This window comes from Oryzias melastigma, linkage group LG6 (genome assembly GCF_002922805.2).
Source record: "Oryzias melastigma strain HK-1 linkage group LG6, ASM292280v2, whole genome shotgun sequence".
Taxonomy (NCBI): domain Eukaryota; kingdom Metazoa; phylum Chordata; class Actinopteri; order Beloniformes; family Adrianichthyidae; genus Oryzias; species Oryzias melastigma.
Genome location: NC_050517.1, coordinates 25297774 through 25321845, shown reverse-complemented (window position 1 = coordinate 25321845; position 24072 = coordinate 25297774). Strand labels below are relative to the sequence as shown.

The following is a 24072-nucleotide window of genomic DNA, read 5'->3' as shown; positions in this document are numbered from 1 at the left end:
CAACGAGTGGAACACTGTGGTGTTTGACGGGTTGTGGGGGAGATTTGTAAATGGATAGATTCAAAATTGATCTCAGCTTTAAGTAAAACTATTTTCCTTTTGTGAGTCCTGCTGGAGTATTTATAAGAAAAGTGTTTTAGATAAACAACCTGACCGAAATTAATAAGACAAAGAAAACAAAGCTAATAAATATATTTTTTTCCACTTGTTGAATCTTACTAGTTAAATTGAGCTCCTTAAAAAACATTTTGGTTTTGATCATTTCAGTGGAAAAGTTAAGACTTTTAAGCGATTTCATGAGCGGGCTGATAATTTAGAGCTTTACTGTAAATGTCAGCTTTGATTCATGGCCTCGTTTAACTTCACCGGTGATACTGTGCACATTACCCTCTGCTCTAATGCATACATCCTCTTCTGATTACTTTGCCTCCCCCACAGAAAAACTCCTGCGTCAGTGTGACACCCCGAACTCTGCAACACTACTGGAGCACCAAGGACTCCAGCTGTCTTGAGTTTTACAATCAACAAAGTGGGTTTAGAATCAAAGAATCTCTCAAACATGCAAGGCTGTGAAAAAATGTATTCTTCCTAAATAAAATAAATTATCTTAATTATACGTTAATATAAGTAAATGTAAAGAACAATTGTAAATCTTAGAAACTTGTCTGATTGCTAATAATTGCAAAAAATGTCTGCCCACACTCTGTTTCATTTAAGGTTTAAGGTCTTAAAGAAAGCATCTCGGTCAACTTTATGTTCAAATTGTCAACAGTGCTTCAAAACTGTAACTGCTGCTGTGTTTGCATCAATCTTCTCCTTCAGAACTTAAGTGCTCTTGAGGAATACATCAAACCCTGATGGTCAAAATCATTTATACTGATTTTTTTTTTCTAAGAAAAGAGAAATATTACTTTCTTCAATTTTGGTGAAATGTTACCACACTATCACACTACCAGCACCGTGTTTGACTGTAGGTCCGATGTTCTTTTTCTAAATTGATGTTATGAAAATGCATCTTTTGTACAGAATATTTGTCCAAAAGTTTAGAACATATTTCAAATGTTTTTGTTAAAGTTAAAGGTCAGTTTTTGCTGTCTTTTCCCCCCTTTTTGTTGAATCATCAACTAAGTGGAGTTGTCACAAACAAATGGTCACAAACCGAGACTTGCTGAGATCAACTGGCGCCGGCATCAGCTGACTCACACAAACAAACAAACTGTGTCACTCACCAGTTAAAGCGTGAGAGTAAACTCCACAGCTCCATTTGTGCAAGGACGTTCTGCTGCAAGGATTTCGCCATTAACTCCCGTATTTATAACAAAACTGAACCTGAAAGTTCAGCGACAGGTCACGTTATAAAATCTCGCGATACTTCCCGTGTGCGTGAGACCCTATCAACAGTGCATGTAAAACATCTGGGTCACATCGAACCGGCATTTTTTTCGCAATCCTGCTTCTTTTAGACCTCTTGGATGAATCCTTATGTTCTTGGAGTCGCTTTAGTTGGTCAGTCACTCTTCTTTCGCTTCTTCTTCTTTCTTTCGCTAATTCTGCTGTGTAGAAAAAGCTGCATGTTCCAGCTTCAAAACCCATCCAGGTATCAAAAAGATCTGCAAAGACGAATTTCTTAAATATATATATATATATATATATATTTTTTTATTTTTTTATTTTTTTTTTCAATTTACAATCCAGCCAAAAATATTCAATGAAGTTTAGATGTAGAGTCTTGACATGCGTTTGTCCCTATGGGACAACATTCTAGATATTTTTGCTTCAAATGCCTTTTGAAGACCTTGTGTATTAAAATATAATGTATATAAAAAAACAGAAGTTCAACTCTGACAGAAATAAAATGCACAAAACACAAAACAGAGAGAAAACCAAAAACGTCCGTAACAGTTGTGGCTCTAAAATTCAAACATCTGCAGCATATAATAATGAATCAATTACTTGTGAATTTTAATTTGATTTGCACCAAAGATGAGAGCAGAAGTTATGTCTGCATAGATTCTCTTTTGACCCGGTTGATGTCTTCAATTAAGTGGGTAAAAATGCAGAAAAATACTAGATTTATATTTTATTTAGGAAGCTTTACCACTTCTCCGAGGCCAAATCCGAATTCTTCCTCTACGGCTTTTCGTACTCCTACATTTATTCCTCCAGATGGAGAGTTATGGAAAAATAGTGTCTTCAAATTTGGACATTACTCCCACCTGATGACATCATTAAAAGGTTCTGGTCAGCTACATTAGCACTCGAAAACACAACACTTTAGAAAGGTCTTGCTCAAACAAAACATTACACTACCTACATTACTTCATTGGTTAATTTAAATTTAAACTTCTGTGCATCAGAGCACAACTACGTGAAGAAATGTGTTTCTCCTCCATGGCACAGGATGACGTGGATCCCTCTCACGGCGGAGGGCTCTGCATATCCCTCCGCGGCGAGGTTTGTCCCTTAAGCTATTTCGGACACCCCTGCCTCTCCAAATATCCCCAGAGTTGGAGGGGTAGGGGGAAGCTGGAGGGGTAGGGGTGAGAATTCAGATTCAGATTTTGATGGCAGTAGTATTTGTAATCGTAGCATAAGAGGGTTTCTTAAGATAAACCAAGTCCAGTTGACTTATTTTTTCACAAATCATTTCCATTAGCTTAATGTGAAATATAACTTACTAATGCTTTAAGAGCTGCAGCAAAAACAGAGTAAAAAATATCCAGAGTAGGATAAAAATCAAACAATTATCTTCAAAAGATCACTGCAAACGTCTCTTGTTTTTGTAAACACAAACAAGACTCAAGAACGATTAAATTTGTCAGCTCTGTCAAAATCACAGCCTTTTAAAGGCTCCCACAAACCATTATAGCTAAATAAATGGGACTAGTTTGAGAAAAAAATGAGCTTTTGGCACCATCAAACCGTGCACTTCATCTTTTTCAGCGTTGTTTTATTTATATAAAATGCCAAAAGCCGCAGAATTGCAGCCATTTGTTGGGAAATGGGGCTTTATTCCAACAGTTTCTCTTTGGACTCGGCTGCTTGGTTGGGTGGCTTCGACACAGAATGTAATATGATGCAATACTGGAGATAGCCTTAAGATCTCAGAGGCGTTGTGCAGTAATAGCTTAGCTTTGATTGATGGAAAGCTCAAGGCAAAATGTCAGAGCCTCCGGGGTCTTCAGCGAGACAAGAAAACTCGGTTACTGTCTGAAATAAGCTCATCGTCAAGTGTGGATGTGACATTTCAATCTGTCTTTCTGTCTGCCTTTTTTTACATTATTTTCTTCCCTCGTATCTGGACGCAGGTCCCGAAGGTTTGTTCACTCTGCAGCTGCGCATCGGCAGGAGAACATCGCCCACCCTCCACTATCAGCCTCATTGTCGGGCGTCTCTGGTGGAGTTTTGTGGGCCTGTCACCTGCTCTTTGTGTGAACAGAGCTCTGCGTTTGCCTGTGCAGGCGCCGTGAAGCATCTGTGTTTACCGTCTGCACGCACAGACTGAGCTCCACAAACGGCGGGCTCCCCAAAACGCCCCTTTGCTAATCTTCTTCAATCCTCTTGTTGCCCCTCACTCCTTCGCTTTCCAAAAGTTTGCCATTTGGTTTGTAAATTTACATTTAAAATGCAGCTGTGCTCAAGTTTTCAAAAAGATAGTTTTATAGCTTCAATGTGAGCTGCATGCAGACACTTTACAACAAGACAGATTGTGTCATAAAAATTTTTTTTTTCTCCACCCACTTTTTATTTTTTCTTCCTGTCTCACACTTTAGTTATTTCTTTATCATCTTAGCATAAAAAGTAAACTTTAGTGTAAGTGTGGAGGCACTGTTTTCATGGATGATGCTTTTTTTTTTTCATTGGTTTAAGTAAAATAAGAAACACACAAAAGAACAATGATTACTACTTTATTGCAAGTTGCTGAAATATAATTTTCAAACACAAGTGAAGCTGCTGTTGACATAAATGTTACCTGAACCTCTAAATGTAGTTATAAAGTGTTATTTCTGCCATTGGGGAGACAGCAGGTTATGTGTTGACGTTTCACACTACGCTTGAATATGTGAAGAATGGCCGTCAATGCAGCAAAAATAACATTTTAAAACTGTGATGTTAGGAAGTAAAATAATTAAGGTTTGGCTCCCCAGCATGCCTGCTGTTTCCAAAACATCATTACACACTTTTTTTCTTTTCCAAATTGTTGTGAGCACGCTGAGAGCCTTGTAAAGTTCTGTTTCCTTTTTGAGCAAACTGGAGGCATATCTGTACAAACTGTTAGTTTTTAAAGTAAAAAAGTAAAATGTGTGAATTTTCTTCTGAGTTCAGTCGTCATGATTCAACTTCAAGATGTCACCAGGATAAATTAAAAGCTAGTTTTTTTATTTTATTTATTGTTGTCTTTTGTTGTTGTTGTTGGTGAGTTCTGCAGTGGAGGAAAAATAGTGAGAAAAATGTGGGGAAGGAAAAGTAGTGGAAGGAACAGAGCGCAAAAAAAGCAAAGGACACAAAGAGAGAAAGCATCAAAATAGACAACAAAAGTAGCTTGAGGCTTAATCTTAATGATGTAGAAGGGAAGAAGTGAACCCTGGACCCCCCCAACACAGAAACCACAGTGGGCAGCTTCAGGCAGTGTAGGCAGTCAGGGTCGCTTGGAGCCGCTATGGAGAAAGAGAGGCAACCCCATACCAGCCACCAGGACAAAAAAAATAAAAACCCTCAGCATCAGAGAGAAAGAGGGCATAGGAGCACAGAGAGTCTAACCCCAGCTTGCACTGCAGCCGGTTCGGTTCTGGTGCGGACGCTGTAGTTTTTAGGTCGCTGCATCCAGTCCAGTCCCGCCTCTCTGGCGTTCCATATTAGTTTCGTTGACTTTAAATTTCTGCCCGATGCCGGAGCCGAGCCGGAGCACTTTTTTAAAAAAGTTGGGGCCATCAACGAACTAAACCAGAAATCATGCAAGTGAGCTTAAACTGCGTCTAGTACATTTTTCAAATAAACCTATTTTCCGCTGTACTCACTGTTTTCACCGTGTTGTAAACCAACCCTGGTCTCGCCTACCTGTCACACAATACGTGTAACGCAGTCAAATATGTACATTAAAGCCTATAAAAGACAAAAGTATTAACACAAGTTCTGTTCTTGAAGACAAGTCACAGAAAAAGAAGTTTTGTGAATATAATTCAAAATCACGGCGGAATGAAGGTTTATTAACTAATACTTCCCATAGAAATGGTTATCACTTGAACTTACGTGAGTTTGGAGTCTCCCGTGGTTTGCAGTAGAGCCTGTGGCTGCAACATCCGTAACCAATGTGAGTCATCTATCGCTAGACTGCTCCAGCATCCTCACCGGAACCAGACTGGATGTAATCTGAGCCCGAGTGAGCTTCAATCTGAGCCTCTATAGCGATCCGTTTTATCATTAAATTAATATAAAGACCTCGATCGTCAAACAAATGCCCAAAGCCCCCACCCACCCCAGAACAAGGCCCAACTTCGTCTGAGAGTTCTAAGCATCACTCCACCACCTTAGCGCTTGGTCACATGCACAAGGAGCACACCTTTACCTGAACAGTGCTAACGGGATGAACGCCTCCATAGATGACGGAGGCTCTTCCAGGTTCCTAAAAAGCACCTTAAAAAACAACAACAACAAAAAAAAAAACATTTTGGTTTTTCACAAAAAAGTTATTCTTGCCATTTTTATCAACACATTTCACTGAAACAATTATTTAATCATCCAAACTGAAACCATAAGTGTTATCTTACATTGCTATTAAAACTGTAAACAAGTCACAACACAGGTTTGTGGGGAGTTGAAGAAATTCGTACAACACACCTGCTTCTCACTTATTTACCTTTACGTGTGTGTTAAGTTTTCAGTACAACTTGTAGCCTGCAGCATACCCGTAGGAAAAAAACTATATACATGAACATTATTGGCTTATGGGCTCTATAGGTTGTCTACAATCTTAACATTTTATGCGGATCACCTTTACAGATTCGCCCATTTTTTCCCCCACTGACAGTCCACCAGCTGGACTCTTGGGAAGTTCAGCATTAGACATAGGCTTATACTGAACTATGGTGCCCCCTCCATACAGGAAGGCAAGGAAACACAATTAAACTTCACGCAGTGTTTTATGGATGCCTGTTAAGAGAAAGAATAATTGGGTTGATTGTTTTTATTCATATCTAACAACTAGAAACTGAAGTTTTCCACTCACTGAGTGTAAAGCTTAACATAAAGTGTGAATATTTATTGCTATGTTTCATTGAAAAATTAGACTTTAGGCTTAAGCAAGGATCAACCTTAACTTTCTTCAAGGGATTTGAGTTTACTCAGCGCTCCAACATGTTTGCTTTGAACTTGCTCTGTCCTTAATTTAAGGCAACCAACCAATCATCTTCTCTTTTTAATCTGTCGTTTGTACTTCCTTTAGCTTAATCATCAGCTTTAGTGACACAAGTTAAGACAACGTCAGCACAGAAAGAGATTAAAAATGTATCTTTAACGTCTCAAAAAAGAAAACGATTTTATGATGCTTTCCATGTTTATATTCTCCAAACAGGAATTTTGTTACTGTGTCATTGTTTTCGTTGAGGCGAGACGCCGCAGAAACTCGCGCTTCAAGGTCAGGTCCATCTGCGCTCCTGGATCTGTGTTTAGTCTGTAAAGGTCGTTTTGTCCTTCGATTCACACAAACGTGTCTCGAGTGGATAAATAAAGAATATGAATATTTTATGTGAGGACCGAGTCAATAATCAGCTACTTGTCTGTAGTTTAACCACAAAAAATATGTAAAAACACAAAAGGATTAAGTTGTCATTTCTTAATTCTTGAAAATAGGAAAACAAAATCCTGTTTTGTGATGAAAGAAGAGGAACTTATACAGCAGCAGAACAAAAAAATTCTCAACATTTTAGTCTCACAAAATCACAGTTGGTAATGATTCCTTTTCTTTGTGGGTGCTCTTTTTTCATTTTTGTGTTGTGAGTCTTTCAGTCCTTGGATTTCTCTGAAAGGTTAAAGTTTACTTTTTGGATTTTTGTGAAAATTGACAAATAATTGAAAGTATAAAAGTTAAGAACTTGTGCTGCAAAAACTGAACTTGTCATTTGTTCATTTTTTATTCTTTTTTTTTACAGGCCAACATTTTAATGAGGCCAAAGTCTAACTCAATTTTTACCTCAGTAAATGTTTTCTATATCGTGTTTTGTAATTTTTTGCATGATTATTTATGATGATGCTTTACTCCCCTTTTGCATGTATTTGACGCCACAAACAGAAAAACAATAAAAAAAAACATTTCTTTCTGTCTTTTAACCATGACAAATAGTTCTAAGAGTCTAAAGTGACAAGTTGGTCTGTCTTTTTGCAACTTTTCATTGTGATTTTTTTTTCTCATCAAATCCTTGAAAATCTAGCTGGTTCTTCAACATCTACTGTGTTTCTCTGTTTTGCTTTTTATTGATGTTTGCTTGTCTTTCGGGCAAAGCATTTAAAAAGTAAATCAGGCTCTTCTGATAATTGTCTGCACACCTGTAGTCGACAGGTGTGCAGAATTTATAAACTCAATCTTCTCATTTAGTCTGAGCGGCACGGGGCCAAGCTGCTGTTTTCCTTCACTGCTGCTTTTCCACCTCACAGAATAGAGCAGGACAAAAAGAGAGAAAAAAAGGAAAAACAGGACAAGACACAACATGCAGTGAGAGCATAAAGTAAAGGTCAAAAGTTTGAACACAAATGTGGCTGGATTGGATTGTAACTTGTGAGCTGCCGCTTCATTTTTACTAAAAGTAAAGAGCAATTTTGAATTTTCTGTTAAATTGATTTTTTTTTTCTTTTCTTTTAAAAGTCCAGAGAGACAATAATTTAAATAAAAGGCATAAGTTTGGTGAGGAATACAGTTATGCTCAGTGCAAACAAAGATTTAGAATTTACAAACCAAAGACAGAAAACAGCTGTCAGCAAAAAACAAGAGTAATGAAGGTGTTTTCGGCAGGAGGAGCAATCAAAAAATCATTTTAAAAATTAGATTCTCTTCTGTTTTGTAATCAAGACTTCACGCCATTAATGAAAAACTATCAAAATGGGTATTTTTTTACATGTAAAGGGTCAGTTTTTCATTATCTTAAGAGTGCAAAAGAGATAAAGTCGATTCTGCACAAAAAATAGTTAAACACCATTGTGTCAGGATTATGTAGAATATTTTGATAACATTTTTTTCTACTAAAAGGCTTTTTGTCGTCTACCTCAAGTTATTTTTGTAATTTCGGTGAATACAAAAACTGATATCAGTCCTCTCTTTGCTTCCAGATCGTCGATGAAGATGACACTCAGTTCATGAGCAACTGTCCTCCTGCTGTGACGGAGAGCACGCCTCGCAGGCGCACAAGGATACAGGTCTTCTGGACAGCGCCACCCTCTGGTTCTGGCTGTGTCATACTCAAGTGAGTTTCTCATTATGGAAGAATGTAAAGTTGTTGTCACTGCAGAAAGAAGGCTTTGAAGAGCCCAGCAAGTGCCAGGGATTTTAGTGCATGAAGGTGAAACTCCTAATCTTAATGGTACATTTATAAAAGTAATAGTTTTCGCAACATTTCAGAGGAACATTCTATAGAATGGTTTTCTTAATCTAAAAAGAACGTACAAACATTTATTATTTATTAAGTCAGAGGATTAACCACATATTGCGCTTTTTCCACGTTTGAAATTTCAGTCATTCGTGATACGTGCGTGATATACGTAATTCATGAGTGTTTCTTACGTTTATCGTTCATCGACGTGTGCAGATGTCTGTTGAGGGCTTCAGCTGACGAGTCTTCACATTAATCAAGTTTTGAGCTGTTCAAAAATGTTTGGTCAGTTGAGAATTTTGCTGTTTATACAGATTTTACGTAGTTTACTTGTAATTATTATGCAAATCTTACGCAATTGTGTAAGATTTTTGCAAGATGCTGATGAAAAAATGTGGCTTTCCACGATCTTTCCATGTGTGTCTTATACACTTTTCAGACATGTGCCACCGATTCATGATTTTTACGCCGCACATGTGGTGCACATAGCACGTCAAATGGCCTAATTGAAGCATGAATCACTAAGAAATTACATGTAAAAAGCACAATGTTCACTCACGATTCGTCCATTTTGTGACAGGTATATAAATCGTCTGATCTGATGTGACTACTGCCCAGTGTTCTGAATGTGAAAGTGAAGAAATTCAGTGAAGCGCAGGTCTACGTGTTTTTTGTCTGTTTTTTTTCATACTTCTATGGTTTCATCGTGGTTCATTGGTGATATATCTGAGTAAATTTTGCATAAAAGACCAAAACTTTTCTTATGTTTCCTATGAATATCCTCACATGTCCAATTTTCATCCTTGTAATCTGTGCTAAGTATACTACTTTAAGTCAGACATCGAAAAAAATTAGATTTTATAATAAAATATATAATGAATGTCCTCATAAAATAGAACTATCAGTCTGACCTCACTTTGGTCTTATTGAAGTTTATTCGAAGTTCTGATGTTTACTAATCAATAGTGGTTTTCTGTAATGTTTACTAAAAGATCCTGCCTATTTGTGCATCCATTGACGTGATTCAGGTATTTGGTAATGATTTCTTTCACTCCCAATCACCAAATGTACTGAACACTGATAGAAATGTTTAACATTTAAAAAAAAAAGATTGTTCATCAGAGAAAGTTCCTCCATCTGTGTTTTCTACATTTCTCTGCTGTTTTCTTTGTTTTTTCCACTTTTCTTTAAATCTTCCAAATAACCCAGCATGCATTTGTCCTGTTGTTGATGGAGATGCAGTAACTCAGTCTTACCTCCACGGATTCCCACAGCTGTTGTCTTAAATTTATGTGTGTCTGCTGCATGACAGATGGCATCCCCCTGTTTTGCTAGTTCAATAAATCCAAGCCTGTGTTGTGGAACATCTGCTGTGCAAATTCACCTTATAACGCTGTCGGCGCCGTCTGCCAGCAGACACATGGACACTCAACATATATTTCTCTGCCATTATTAGTGCTCCTCCCTTCATCTCTGGATCTCCTTCTTTTGTAGAAACTACAGAAAGACAAAAGGAAGCAAATTCCTGTCAAGAAAACGACAAAATTGTGAAGTCATAGAGTCATCCATCATAGGTTGCTCTCCTTTACAGATCTGCCACTTCAGAACCATCCTTGACTTGTTTGAATCAATTCAACATTTCATGACTTAGAAATAAAAACTGTGAAATACTTAAATTCTTGAGAAGAACAGTGTAGGATGTATTGTAAAAAATACAGCAGTTTTAATTAAAACGTCCTTCTGCTAAATATATAACGGGAGGAAAGTCAACTCTAAAAAAAATATTTTTCTCCAAGGATAAGATAAAATCAGCCTGTTTGTTTATTCTTCAAAAAGAACCGGAGACGGGAAGGATCAGGAAATGTATTATGTTAGGAATTACAGCTGAACTCTAAAACGAGAGACGAGTCGCTATTAGGTCAGACTGGAGCAAACAACTCTGAGGTTACCACAGAAAGCTCTGCAGTATCAACATCATACCAAATCAACGTATAAGTATAGCTGCGAGTGGCGTTCTATGGCCCTCGCTGCCCCTTTGACTCGGCTGCTTCAGATCCTTCGCTCTCTCCCTGTGCCCCGGCCAGCTTGGTCAGAACTATGACAAATTCATAAATAAAAAAAAGAAACTTTGGTTAAAATGGTGGTGTTTCTGTTGGTTTCATCTCCATTGCAAGCATTTTAAGTTTTGGCAGTGATGAACAGATCTATGTAATTTTTAGAAGAATTAGCAAAAGTAAAATGTTGGATTTCCTTGGCAACTGAGGTTTTTTGTTAACCACGCCCACATTCCTAATATCATTTCATTCAGCTCAAGCCAGGGATTCATTTATTACATTTTCTCAATATTCCAGTAAAAATAGTGGAACATCCCTTTTGCGAGATCACGCTGTTTAAAATCTACAACTTTCAAAACCAAAACTGTTTCCAAAGTAGCTTCCAAATGATGCCCAAGGAGTTTGGGGGGCGATAGATCACAATCCTTAGGACTTTAAAGTTGTAGCTGTTACTAAAAGTCCTTTTTTTCTTTTTTCTTAATTTAAGATTCATATTCAAATGCGGTTGTAGACTGAACCTGGTGTGTGTGAATTTTATGACAATAAACCTGCGCTTCATTGGATTTCTTCACTTTGACATTCGGAGCACTGGGCAGAAATCACATCGTGTCAGCACCATGGTCAGCATCCGCCGCGTAACAGTTACAAGTCAGCTGCTAGGCACCAGCCAAGGCAGCCAACCAGTAGGGGGACCCCCGCTGAGATGGGAGACCCCTAACTGGAGCTGGAGCTGGAGCTGGAAAGATCCACAGGAAGGACCCGGCGACGGATCTGCGCCCACCATTCCCAGCCCCCTCCCACCACCTACCTTCTGTCCGTCCTTGTCTGGACAAGCCGGATGGGGAAAGCAGGAGACCCCCCATCAGTCTAGACTGCTGGAGGGGTGAAAGACCAGCTATTTTATATACCAGTCACAATACACCAATCATACATTGCCTGCTGTGATTATTGTACCGTTTATATGTAATTCATTAGTGATTTTTGTGTCAATCGTGTAATTTTAATGTAATATGTCTGTGCCAAATACACGATGTCGAGGTTATACATCAGTAGTACATGCTAGAGAAGTCTGTCAGACATATGTGGGCATAGATGGAACGATTGTGGAAAGGCACAAATTTGTGTATGAATCTTGCAAGAATTACGCACAATTGTGTAACATTTACGTAATATATTTATGTAAACTACACATGAACTGCACAATTCTCAACCGACCAAAGTTTTTAAGAGCTCAAAACCAAATTCAGATAAAGATCTGTTGGCTGAGACCCTCGACGGAAATGACAAACACAAGAATCACTTATAAATTACAAATATCAGCCTTGTATCACAAAAGACCAAAGTTACAAACGTGGACAAAGTGCAAATTGTTTGTAGCGACAGTGTGACACGGCCTTAAATGATAACATTTCTGTTTATTCAGATACCAGTTTTCTCCAGTGGTTAATTTACCAAACAGAATAAAAGTTATAAACTGACTCACTGTGAACATATGTGTAGTGTTAAAGTGCTATTTTAAAGTTTCTCAGAAATCAGAGAATTTTAGTGTTTAACCGACCAACAGCACCTTGTAGGTTTGGGAGAAAAGCTGCTTGAGAATGACCAGAGCTTGCTCAGTCACAGTCATTATATTTTATACTTTTGTTTTTCAATTTCATGCCCAAGCAGTCAACCCATGTTGCAGAGTACATTGCACCATTCAGCCTGTGTAAGATTTATAGAAGCAATATAACCGATAACTCCTACCTAATGTTGCCACTCCCTCTTCCGCCTCCACTGTCAGTGTCTGTCAGCTCACTCATTCAGGTTCAATTCCCGCTGCTGCTGCTGCTGCTTTAGGTAGAAACTCTCAAGACTTCCATCTTATGAAAAGACACATTTCTACATTAGTGTCTCAAAATTGGTCTCATTGATTTTTTTTTTTTCTGTGAAATTTTGGATGATTTTCTTTAGCACAATAACATTCAGAGAGGTTGGATGAGGTTCCTCTGTTTTAAAGTGTTTTCCAATGACATAACAATCACACTCCTCAGGAAAGTCTGCATTGGAGTAGAAAAGAGTTTAGTCAATAATTCAACTTGAGTTCAATCAATAACATGCTGGTTTAGGGGGGGAAAGTGTATTCACTTCAAATAAAATGAATTAAAACCTGCTTGGTTGTATTGGAAAAAAAACTTTTTAGAAAACTTCATTAGGAAAAAAAATCATCACTGTCTGTTAATATAAATTCATCTAAAGTTTGAGATCCTTAAGTGGAAAATCATCATCATCAATAACCCATTTTAACTGCATTTGTTATTTTTTGTCTTAGAAATTTTGGGTTTCTTTAACATGATTAAATATAATGTCAAGATCCTATAAATTTGGGGTCTGCAACATCTAATGCTAAAAGAGCCATTTTGTTCAGTTTTTTACCAATTAAAACTGCAAAATCCCACTTTACTGCTTAGAAAATAACTTCATTTATGATTCCATGGAGTCTTTCATTTAAAAAATGCAGCTTTATAATATATAGTGATAAAGTGATATATTTTTCTTTTACTTTGCCAGCAGCACAAGTTTCTTTCAAAATAAAATGCACATTGTGTCAAATAAGGCAAATCTAAAGTAGCAAAATCAAAACAGCAATTAAAGTTTAGTCAAACTTGACTTTTTCTGTCATTATCACTTAAGTGAACCCTCATTCTTTTCTTTATTTACTATTTAACCCATAAATACCCAAACCCATTTTCCCTAAAAAATGAAACCATGTAGAAAATACCACAAACTAAGTTGACCACACACCTGATGTCACTATGGGTTCTTATTTAATATAAACATGACAGTAGTAATGTAGAATTCATTTTTTTATTTTTGTATTTTTATTTTAGATTCATGCGTGTTAATGTAATCCTATTCTGTCAGAACTTTGCCTCTGACCAGTAACGGGATACTTTTGTGCAGCAGGAGATAAGGAATATGCATCAATATGGGATCTTTTTCTTCAGTTAAAGCCTCAAATTGCAGACGACTTTTTTACATTCATTTTTGTTGTAAAATTTGACCTTAATACTCAAAGGAAAATTGCTTCCTTCTGCATCATGTCTCTTGTTTTTTTTTTATTTTTTTTTATTTTAAGAACTGCAACATCTGGTCCTTGCTAGTTTGCACGAAACGGAAGTTGAAGACTCGAACTTGACAAAGATCTACTAGAATCAATTCCCAGAATAAATATCCAAGAGTTTTTGGAGAATTTAAAATAATTTATCAAATGTGGAACATCTTTATCAGGAGTGGCTTTTTTTTACTCAATTGCAAATAAAACTAATTTTAGCTGAACTATTGTAGTCATATGAATATCTTTATTAAAAATTTAATGTTTTTAGCAAAAAAAGTTAAAGAAAAAGACAATTACATTGTAAATGTATTTTAGCTTTTCCCAGGAGCAGTGTTTTCTGAATTTTGTGTGTTAGCAAACGTATAATCAGTTCTTGGTCCCTTGATAGACATTTTGGGATGTCCTATCTTGGGGGAAAAACACCCAGATGTTTGTCGACTAAATTGTGGTAATTGCTTTGTTTCCTTCCTGTGTTTTGGGTTCATTGTGAGTACATTTAAAGTGATAAAGATGCCATAATTGCCTGCTTTGCAGCGCTGTCAAATAAGTATTTTATCTCTAAAAATTGTCCACAGAGAAATCACAGGGATGTGGGAGTGGATTATTTGAATGTTTTAGCGTTGTTTCTTTTTCTGGATGTAGTGAAGTTTGATGAGGGTCACAGAGTTCCTCCAATAATTATGTCTCCTAATCATTTCAGTGAGATCCGTGTTCAATAAAAGGCTCCACAAGCAAACATGCATTCATTTTTTCTGCAGATGGATGTAAAAGCTTTGTTAGAACAACCTTTTTCAGTCCGGCAGTTTCATTTTCAGCCAATATTAGCTCATAAGTTAGAATCTGGCTGTGTCTAAAGGCTGTGTAAAGATCTACATTCTGTCTTGTGAATGTAATTCCTGCTCTTCGTATCCGAAGGCGTGATTGCTGTTATTGCAGCAGGATGATTTTGTCATGAGGTTTGGAGAATAGGACTTTTTTTTTTTTCTTGAAAAGATGTGTACTCAGTGTCCATTATGAAACCTCAGGGAAACCATTAAACCTCTCCTCTCACGGCGGATTACGTGGATCAGATACGGGAAAAGAAATGCCACAGAAATTATCCACTTAATGCACCTTTTGCACCCATCTGACTCACAATTTTCTCCCCTTTTTTTCTTGGAATTTCTCCTTTTTTTCCTCATCCCTCTCCTCACCACCTGCTCCCTCTGTGTCTCCAGGGCGAGTATTGTTCAGAAAAGAGTCATCTTTTTCCAGGATAAAGGCTCCCTCACAGTTCGACTCTGTGAGAAAGGTAATGACGACTCCTTGTCTTCTCCACTCCCCTCCGTGTCCTTATTATTCCCCTGATGAGTTTTTTCTAACCCCTCGGTGGAGATTACCTTCCAATCTTGTTTGGAAAAAATTTGATAGCAATAAAACCTGTTGAAGAAAGTGTGAGCAAAATCAAGAAAATTCTTTGCTTTTATGAAGCCAGTTTTTCAGCTCTCCCAGAAGATACAAACTCTGCTCTCATGCAAACATTTATTTTATTATCTTAACCTCCTCTACCTTTATGAAATTCCCTCCTCTCACCGAGATCAAATTTTCCTGGTTATTATGCAGACCAGTCAAGCCTTCCTTGTGTCAATTTCCTGGCATAAGTTCGGTGCCATCAGTGTTCAGTCTTTCCTGCATCCTGCACGTCTTAACCTCCAAGTCAAGAGAGCATTTCTGCAGAATAACTTAAAGATTCATTAATATTCAAATTATCGCCTTGACCTATCTTTCCAAACACTGGACTTGAGCAAAATTTGAATATTTATGACTCCGTATTAGGGCTAATATGAATTCCACTTTTTTTGGAGGAGGTAATTTTATTACATTCCAGCTGGCTTTGAAAGGAAGTCCATCATCTGTTAATTTATGCTCTTGAATTTAAATCGGAGGCCTCCACTTCCTGTTGGTAATCAGGATTTTGCCTTTGTTTCCTCCTGCAGAGCCCACACACCTCGACGCCACATCAGCTCCACCCATTGAGTGCTGTGCCTGCGGGACTGCCAAATACCGGCTCACCTTCTACGGCAACTGGTCCGAAAAAGTTCATCCCAAAGACTATCCCAGTGAGTTCCAATGTTGCAGTCGTTTTCTTTTTTGACAGATGTTTGAAGTCCCACAATATGTGTCTGTCTTTTGTAAAATGTCCCTAGCGTTCTTTTAATTAGGATTATGCATTTTGAGCACCCCCCCAAAAAAACTGTCGATTTCAACAGCAGGTTTGATCAAAAAAGCAAAGTTTAAATCTAATTAAACTTTATAAAAAGACCAATAGGAGTCATTAATATATCCGCTTTTGTGAATCTACAAGTGCACTATTTAGAGAATCAAATATATTAAAATTTGTGGATATTGTGCATTTGAAAATGTTGGAAATTTAATTTTTATGTTTATTTGAGAGTTATTTAAAACAAGAGAAGAGCATTGTAATTTAGGATTTTTTTATATTTGAATTGTGCAGAGGAAGAACAGATGTAAAATGGAGATGTTTTGTTTTTGAAACAAAACATTGCAATAGCTTGGACAAAGATAGATTAGTCAATTGAAAAATATCAAATAATTGGTCAAAATGAAATGTGATTATATATTATGTGTGTACCAGCATAAACCCCAATGAGGCACATTTTCTTTGTAATATTGGGCTATATAAATAAAATTGAATTGGTGTAATTGTGTATGTGCATATTTAGGTCAATATTTGGTTATGTATTTGGATTTTTTTTTTGTGGCATATTTGACAATTTTATGTTAATTTTTCTAGGAAAACCCGTGCACCATAACAACACGCCAACGGATCTTAAAAGTGGGAAACATAAGAAAAAGTGTCCAATGCAATATCTGGTTAAGATGTAAGATTTACATCCAGATTACGAATAATTCGATTAGTCAATTAATCAAGAAAATAACCTGTAATTAGTCGACTATTAAAATAATTGTTTGTGGCGGCCCTGGCGCGATGCTTCAGCACAGTCCCTTTCGGTTGATGTTGTTTATTGTTTGAAATTGTTAAAAATCTCACATTTTGAGACTTAAATACATTTCAAACCAATAAAAAAAAATACTTCAAACTCTCAAAGATAAAGCTTTTGCCTCCAGAGTAAAAAAGAAAGGAGTTGGCATAAATTAGATTTTATTAATATTTAGAGAATGGAATGAGAAGTGCAAATCTGTTTAATCTCATCCCTTCTCCCCAAATTATAGCAATAAATTAATTAATAGATGAAAAGAATAGCCTGATTGCCGAAGGCTTCTTTAATACTTATGAAGACTTAAAAAACAAGCAGCTCTGACAGAGAAGTGTTCTGTTTGGAAATTATGTTTTATAGAATAATAATACACATTCTTAAATTCAGTTTTTAAAAACAGTGATAACCAGAACTTGAGAAAAATCAATTAATTCCCCTCTGAACTGTAGACTGCATAACTTTAGACCAGCAGACGTTAAAATCCACGACATTCCTGATTTTAACAGTACAAGAAAAGTGAAATAAAGCAGTTTTGTTTGTCCAGAAGTAAAAGACTTGTGATGGTCAATAATAATGCTGTTCACCAGAGTTTTGTGATTCTAGGTATTTCACTTATGTCCACATACAACAGTCTCAGTTCCATCGCTGGTTAACAAAGGGTTAAGCTTTAGAAACTGCTTCATGGCCCACAACTATAGGTTTTAAATAATGCATTTCTGCTTTAAACCGACCTCTCTTGCATTCTTTTGTCTCCTGATCTGGTTTGGCAGGACGTGCCAATCACTGGTCAGCTCTTATCGGTGCGTCCCACTCCAGGAATTATGTGCTGTGGGAGTACGGAGGCTATGCCAGCGAGGGGGTCCGTCAGGTGGCGGAGTTTGGCTCCCCAATCAAGATGGAAGGAGAGATTCGACAGAAGGTAGGATTTACATTCAATAATAAAAAAAAAGTAACTTAATTTGGTTACATGGATTCATTTTTGCATTATATAGCTATATTATAGCCAGTTTATTAGCATCATTGTTTTTTCAGGGAATTATTAATGAAAAAAAACAAAGTAAACTTTTTAAATAAGTTTTTATGTATAATATAAGCACTGTTTTATATATTGTTAATAGTACAAGTATAACATTTGAAGGAATTTATCTTTTAATCTAGAAACATGTTTGTGGAAGTAATTTTTCATCTGATTTGTACAACCTTTACATGTTGTGAGAAATAATTATTATAAGTCATTTTAACGTTTTCTCAAGATAATAACGATATTAACAAATGGTAAATTTTGATTATCAGTATTTGTATTATTTTTGTATACAAAAAAGACACTCAACAATACCACATTCTACCAATACTAGGTTTTAAAAAATCTTAAATCAGAGCTGAACTATTAAGAGACTCCTTCCATTTTTAAACTCTTATTACTCTGTCTTATCACATCTAGAGTGCCTCAGGGCTCTATCTCAGAACCCTTTTCTTTTAGTAATTTAACCTTCATTTTTAGCAGTATTTCCGACAAATATGACAAAAGAATTCCACAGTTGCAGATATTGAAAACATTTTGCCCAACAATCTAATATAATTTTTTTCTTCCTTACTTGACTGCCTCCCTTAGGCAGGAGATGGCCTCGGACTTGCATAATCTTCAGTGTAGAAGGATTTTCCAAAATATATGTGTTTAACAAATATTTTTCTCAGCACATCACTAGCAACAAGCGGACACTAAAACTGAGACTTCCATTTAGAAATGTGTTATAAACAGAAGTAAGTGAGGCTACTGGGTAACCACCAGCTGGATTGTTACACAAGCAAGTCAGCCTCATTTCACATATTTGACAAAGCCCAACGTAGACCTCCACTGGCTTTTTTTGTTTTTTATGTAACCCTTTTTGTCTATTCTTGAAGATTTGTTTATTAAAAAAGAAAATGAGGTGTGGATTATGGTTATTTTAATGCAGATATGAGCTAATCATGACACAAAAGGACCAAACTTTAAGGTTGTTGCATCTTATTGGAGCATTCCACAAACATTGGATTTACATAATCTTTATCTTCAGACTTGTTTTTTATTTGTACTATATTTTTTTGACTGCTCCAACTGCTTTAAATCTGCTTTATGAGCAAAAAAAAATAATGAAGGTTCTTTAATTGATATGTGAGCCTGTTTGCTCCTCAGAATGACAAAACCTGAGACATGGAAATCGTTGTGACTCCTCTCGAAGAGGTGTGAGCTCGCCATCCGTGAGTGAACAATTGTGTGTCGTTAGAGGGTTGTCAGGGTGGTGTGTGCCTGTCAGTTCAGGTTTGGGATTCTGTGTGGAGACATTATAACTGACGGACAGCCCTAACTCCCCTTTTGGCTGGCTCTGCCTTTCTCTGGCTCTAATAACTACCCTGACAATGAAAACTTCAGCCAGATTCATCGAGGAATGAGACGGCTTGATTGTGTTTTGAACCCTGGAATGTTCGCTATTGAGCTGTCAGAGGAAGCTAATATGTTGTAAACTGTGGAGGAATTTCAGCTGTTGAGTTTTTGGACTTAAGAAGAACTCGTATTAAAAGTTGTTGGGGTTTATTGCCTCCATTTGAACAGTAATTTGTTTTCTGTCCTGCTATACTATATAAAGAGTCACTCATACTCCAGGAAAGTTTTAGCTTCAAGTTACTTTTATTCAACCAGGAAGTTTCTTCTTAATTGTACCTGACACGGTAGTCTCCAAGAAGGTAATAAGACAAACTACAAGAAGAGAAACTGGTATGAAAATAAATGTTCAGATATTATTCAAATGAGGAGCAATATTATGAAAGATTCATTTGTGTTACAGAAAAATGTGCATGAAATAAGTCCATAATCTTTGGTGTTTAGGCTCTGGGCCGCTACAGTGCATGGTATTAACCTGGGCCATAGACAAGTAAATCAGAGCCTAGAACAGGAGTGTGCAGACTACAGGACCTCACACGGCTCGTCAAACCCTTTCATCTGGCCCACCAAACTGGAATAAATTATATTAATAAATTCTTAATGTTTTTTCCCTGTAATTCTTGTGTCTCCTCATAGAGGAATCACTACAAACACACTCACCTTTGTTTAGGTGCCGAAAGTTATTCTGCATAGATGTGTGGTTGGAAGATTTGTTGTTTTCCTGGTGTTCATGTGTGTTTTTCAAGTCGGACAGTCATTTTTCTGATCATTTAAACATAACATGAACACAGCATTTCTCTAAGTTCACATTTGTCCCTGAGGGACATCAACCCATTGGTGCAATTGACACTAAAATGATAACAAAAGCTACAAATTTTGAAATAAAAACTCCAAAATGTTCTGTTTTGATATCAATTGTAAATCAAACTTAAGGCACATTTTTGTCCAGTTTTTATGTTATTTCTTTTAAGAGGTGGTTTACAAAAACACTCCACGGATCTGCTTTTGGTCTGGCCCTTCTGTCAAATTTTAGTATCCTTTGTGGCCCATGTAGCAGAAGTTTGCCCACCCCTGGCCTCAGTGCTGATGGTGCTTCCAGAGATTGACTGTATATAGAGAACTGGACTGATACCCCCTCCCCGCGTGCATTCCAAGTGGGAAGTGCCTGCTGGCTCCAAGAGGCCTAAATCTCATAGACTCCTACTGAGACAGAAACAACTATTGCTCAACCATTCTATTTGTCAAAAATAATAATTATCGTGCTGATACTTATATTTTCTTATTTAAACTGACCAATCAGATGCCTGCTGCCCCCCCCCCCGCTTTAAACATTTGACTCTCCCAAGTCCTCTTTCAGTGAAAGGGGTGTGGACTTTAAACAAGCTCACTCCTGATTGCCAAATGTAATTACCATAAAACATTGACTTAAACCGACTCGGAACAAAAGCTATCATCTGGCTCCAACATGGCGACTTCTGTATTGCGAAAAATTACAGACTGAATTGACTTCATTTCTCTGGAGCTGGAAGTTGTTTCAATAGATGATGTCACATTTCTCTTGGTTCTTTATATACAGTCAACTGTTAGAAGCCAGACATTGGTTAAGTAAGCATCGTTATAGGTGGAGAACAGGTCGGAGGAGGGCCACTGACTCATCTAGAGTGCAGAGTTAACCATTCATGAGGTGAAAATATGATCGTGATTGGCTGAGAACAAGGCGGGCGAAATAGCTTTGAGTCCAAACTGCGTAAAAGCCTAATTGATAGTGGTGTGAAGACTGACGTAACAGTCGAACATCACCGGAAATGAGGTTGATCTTCTTTATTGAATTTACACCAAAGGTTCACTTTGATTTGAACTAAAGTGCCCAAAATTTGTTTTATTTTTAGCTTGACTATGTATGTTTATTTATATTTTTTATTCATGCATGACTTGAATCAACCCTTCTATCTTTCTTCTTTAGTACGTACTGATTAGATCGATAAAGATAAATTGATATACAGAGAGATAAAGCAATAAAAATACTTTGTGGCGAATACACTTGGACATCTTTTCAGTTCACTGAGGTATTGGAGTTTTGATTAAGGGGGCATACGGAGGTGGGAAACTGACATGGGTCACTAATCCCCGTCTTAGCAGAGAATCCCAACCATCCAGAGGAGCAGTCAGCAGCTGTGATGTGTGGACAAAGCCGTAAGACCCGCCCCTCCAGAAGAGCACTCCTGTAACCAAACAGGGAAAAGCCTGCATCCATAAAAGCAGGAAAGATGAACCAAAGAGCTCCGCGTTCAATAATGAGACTACGAGTGAGAATAAAAAGGGATTTTTTTTTAATGCCAAGCAGCAGAACCTTTATTATCTGTGAGAAACCACACACATGTGTTGTCTGGAAGCAAATATTTAAGCACTGAATAGATGTTGACACAACAGCCCAGAACATTTCAGCAGCTCAAACCTCAGACAAACTTTATGTGTTTGCCTGATCATTCATTACTTTGAAAAGTCGTGACCTAAATCAGTTATCTCCTGCTTTCAGTTGGATAATTTACCATCTTTCACTCGCTGGCTTAGCTGTAGGCACTGAGATCCGCTGCAGAACACGATCCTGTGGAATAAAAATACACCAATTAGTTGCATCGACATTAGTGCAGTTAACAACAGGAAACTGACTGATGTGGATAGGCCTGTTTCAAATCACTTCAGAAGAAGAGAAACAGGTCTGAAATGTGTATTAAAAAGATGATTTGAAAGATTTAAGTAAAGTTTTACTAAAAATAAAACCAAAATATATATACAGTATATTGCATAAAATGCATGGCTCCAATGATCTGTTTTTCTATTGTAAAGCATTCCCAGTCGTCTTTTAAATATGATTATGCTGTTTAGGCCAAAATTATGAAACTTGTGCCATTTTCTAGGAGATAGTTTCTGCAGAGCGTTAGAAGTTTACTAGAAATTTGCTTATAAGTTGGCTCAGCTCAACCTCTCCCACTCTTAACGCATTTCATCTGCTTACACCCTCAACCCAGCCTTACCGGTGCAACAAAAATGGCAAGCAACATTGAAGCTATCAGCTGTACAGGTTTGAGCCAGATGGCAGCTCAGACGACATGCATAGATCTAGTCGTGCACCAGTTGTTGCATCATAATGTCCCACATCAAGGAAATTGTGGCTCTCTATGTCACAGATGTGATCTTTTTCAAAAAGCATTTTTAAATCTTCTCCTAAATCACAACAATTTGAATAAAGAATATAAAAAAGCTTAATTTTCTCAACATTTGTTCTCCGTTGTCATAAAAATGCCACAAGAACATGTTAAAAACACAATTTTCATCAGAGTAGACATGAGGTAAAAGAATAAAGGCATTCACATTCAATGTGCTTATTTTTAACTAACAATGATGATGAATACTGGGGCAAAGGTTAAAGATGAATATTAAAAGCTGCATTAAATTGATTTTTCCACCTACATTATTCTTGAATTGCAGTAAAACTGTGTCAATGTATGTTCAAAGAAAGGTGACTCACATTGAATGAATGTAACAAAAGAAGCATAAATCTGTCTGAATAACTCGTGTCAATGCATCAAGAAAAAACACATGTAGGTACCAGATGTTTAATATTTTGATTTTTGACATCCTGTCGTCTAAATTAGATTCAAAATTAGAAATATTTTCTGTACTTGCATTACAGGGGGGAATTCGTAATAAGGCAGTTAATATAGCCCGACAAATGCCTGTAGGGGCAAATGTCAAACTGAGTAAAATTATGAAATCTAATTTTAAAAAGTTGTTTTTTTAACAAGTCCATAAGTTGAGAAAAGAGACTGAAAAGGCTGGTTTATGTGTCTTTGAAAGCTGAAAGTTTCTTACGTCGCTCTCAAGAAACAAAATTACCTGCACATCAACTTATTGATTTCTGGCAAATGTCATGTGCAGTGGAGAGTGGATAACGATTGCTTCAGTCAAGACTGTAAGAATTTAAAGCGCTGTCGGCCGAGGGCTGAAACGGCCTTTAATGCCACAGCACACTGATAGAGGACCAAAGTAGAAAAATCTGCTGCTACCTAATTATTACTTTCTGTGAAATGCCACTCTGTCTGCAGCCAGGTGCCACCACATCAAGATCGGACGGTAAAATGTCAAGAGCTACAGGCCAGCAAAGCATTTGAATTGGCTCAGAAAGGGAGCGGTGTAATTGTGTCGATTACGTTTCCTTACAGTTGATGTAATGTACTGAGCTTGTGAGGAGTTTCTTGAGGTTTTCCGGGGCCCCTTGATGCTCCTACGCAGCTCCAAAAGGACTTATCAAGTGCATCCTCCTCCTTTTCTGTGAGCGGCGCTCAGTCAGCAGGTGCCTCGGCTCACCGGCCGTCACAGCTCCAGCTGCTGCGAGGAGCTCTTAGATGTGCAGTGTCTTTGTGAGGAGGCTGTTTGTAAAAACGGGCTCTGCTTTTAGCACTGTAGAGAGCAGACTGTAGTTCTGTTTTTCTCTTTGAAACCGGCAGACAAAGGAGGCAGGTGTACAGACAGATGGGCACAAGTTTTCCATCCCAGCCACAAAAACAGACATGCTTTGCCTTCAGCAGGTATCTATTATATATCCGAGGAAGATTTTCTGCTGATATTTGATCAACTTTTATTATGTCAAAGTTGGGTGAAAGTTTGACGGTTAGTTCAACGTTAACTTGAAGATGTTGATTTGCTGAAGTGAACCTGGAGACAAAATGTTATCAGCTCAAGAGCATCTTAAATTCAACATCGACTCAAAAGCCTGAAAACAAACATTTTTAACTCAGTTTGTAGCCACTTTGATTAGAAAATATCTCATTCAGTGAGTTGTTGACATTTGCAGGGTATCATTATGTCTATGTGGTCTATTTTTATCTCCATCAACCTTTCTCTTTCAGTGTAAGGTAGAAAC

At 37.3% G+C, this 24072-nt stretch overlaps 1 protein-coding gene across 2 annotated transcripts in view; it reads left to right on the top strand.

The window, feature by feature from the left end:
- The window catches only part of LOC112152666 (spondin-1), a 93217-nt gene that overhangs the window by 14344 nt on the left and 54801 nt on the right, over positions 1 to 24072 (top strand). The window contains exons 1-5 of one of the 2 annotated variants that reach the window (XM_024282374.2): positions 7465 to 7799; positions 8320 to 8453; positions 14948 to 15021; positions 15707 to 15829; positions 17500 to 17648. In XM_024282374.2, the coding sequence (XP_024138142.1) occupies positions 8347 to 8453; positions 14948 to 15021; positions 15707 to 15829; positions 17500 to 17648 (453 nt within the window). In that variant the 5' untranslated portion in view covers positions 7465 to 7799; positions 8320 to 8346. Of the gene's footprint in view, positions 1 to 7464; positions 7800 to 8319; positions 8454 to 14947; positions 15022 to 15706; positions 15830 to 17499; positions 17649 to 24072 lie in introns of those variants that run through there. The other variant, XM_024282373.2, reaches the window with a different exon arrangement.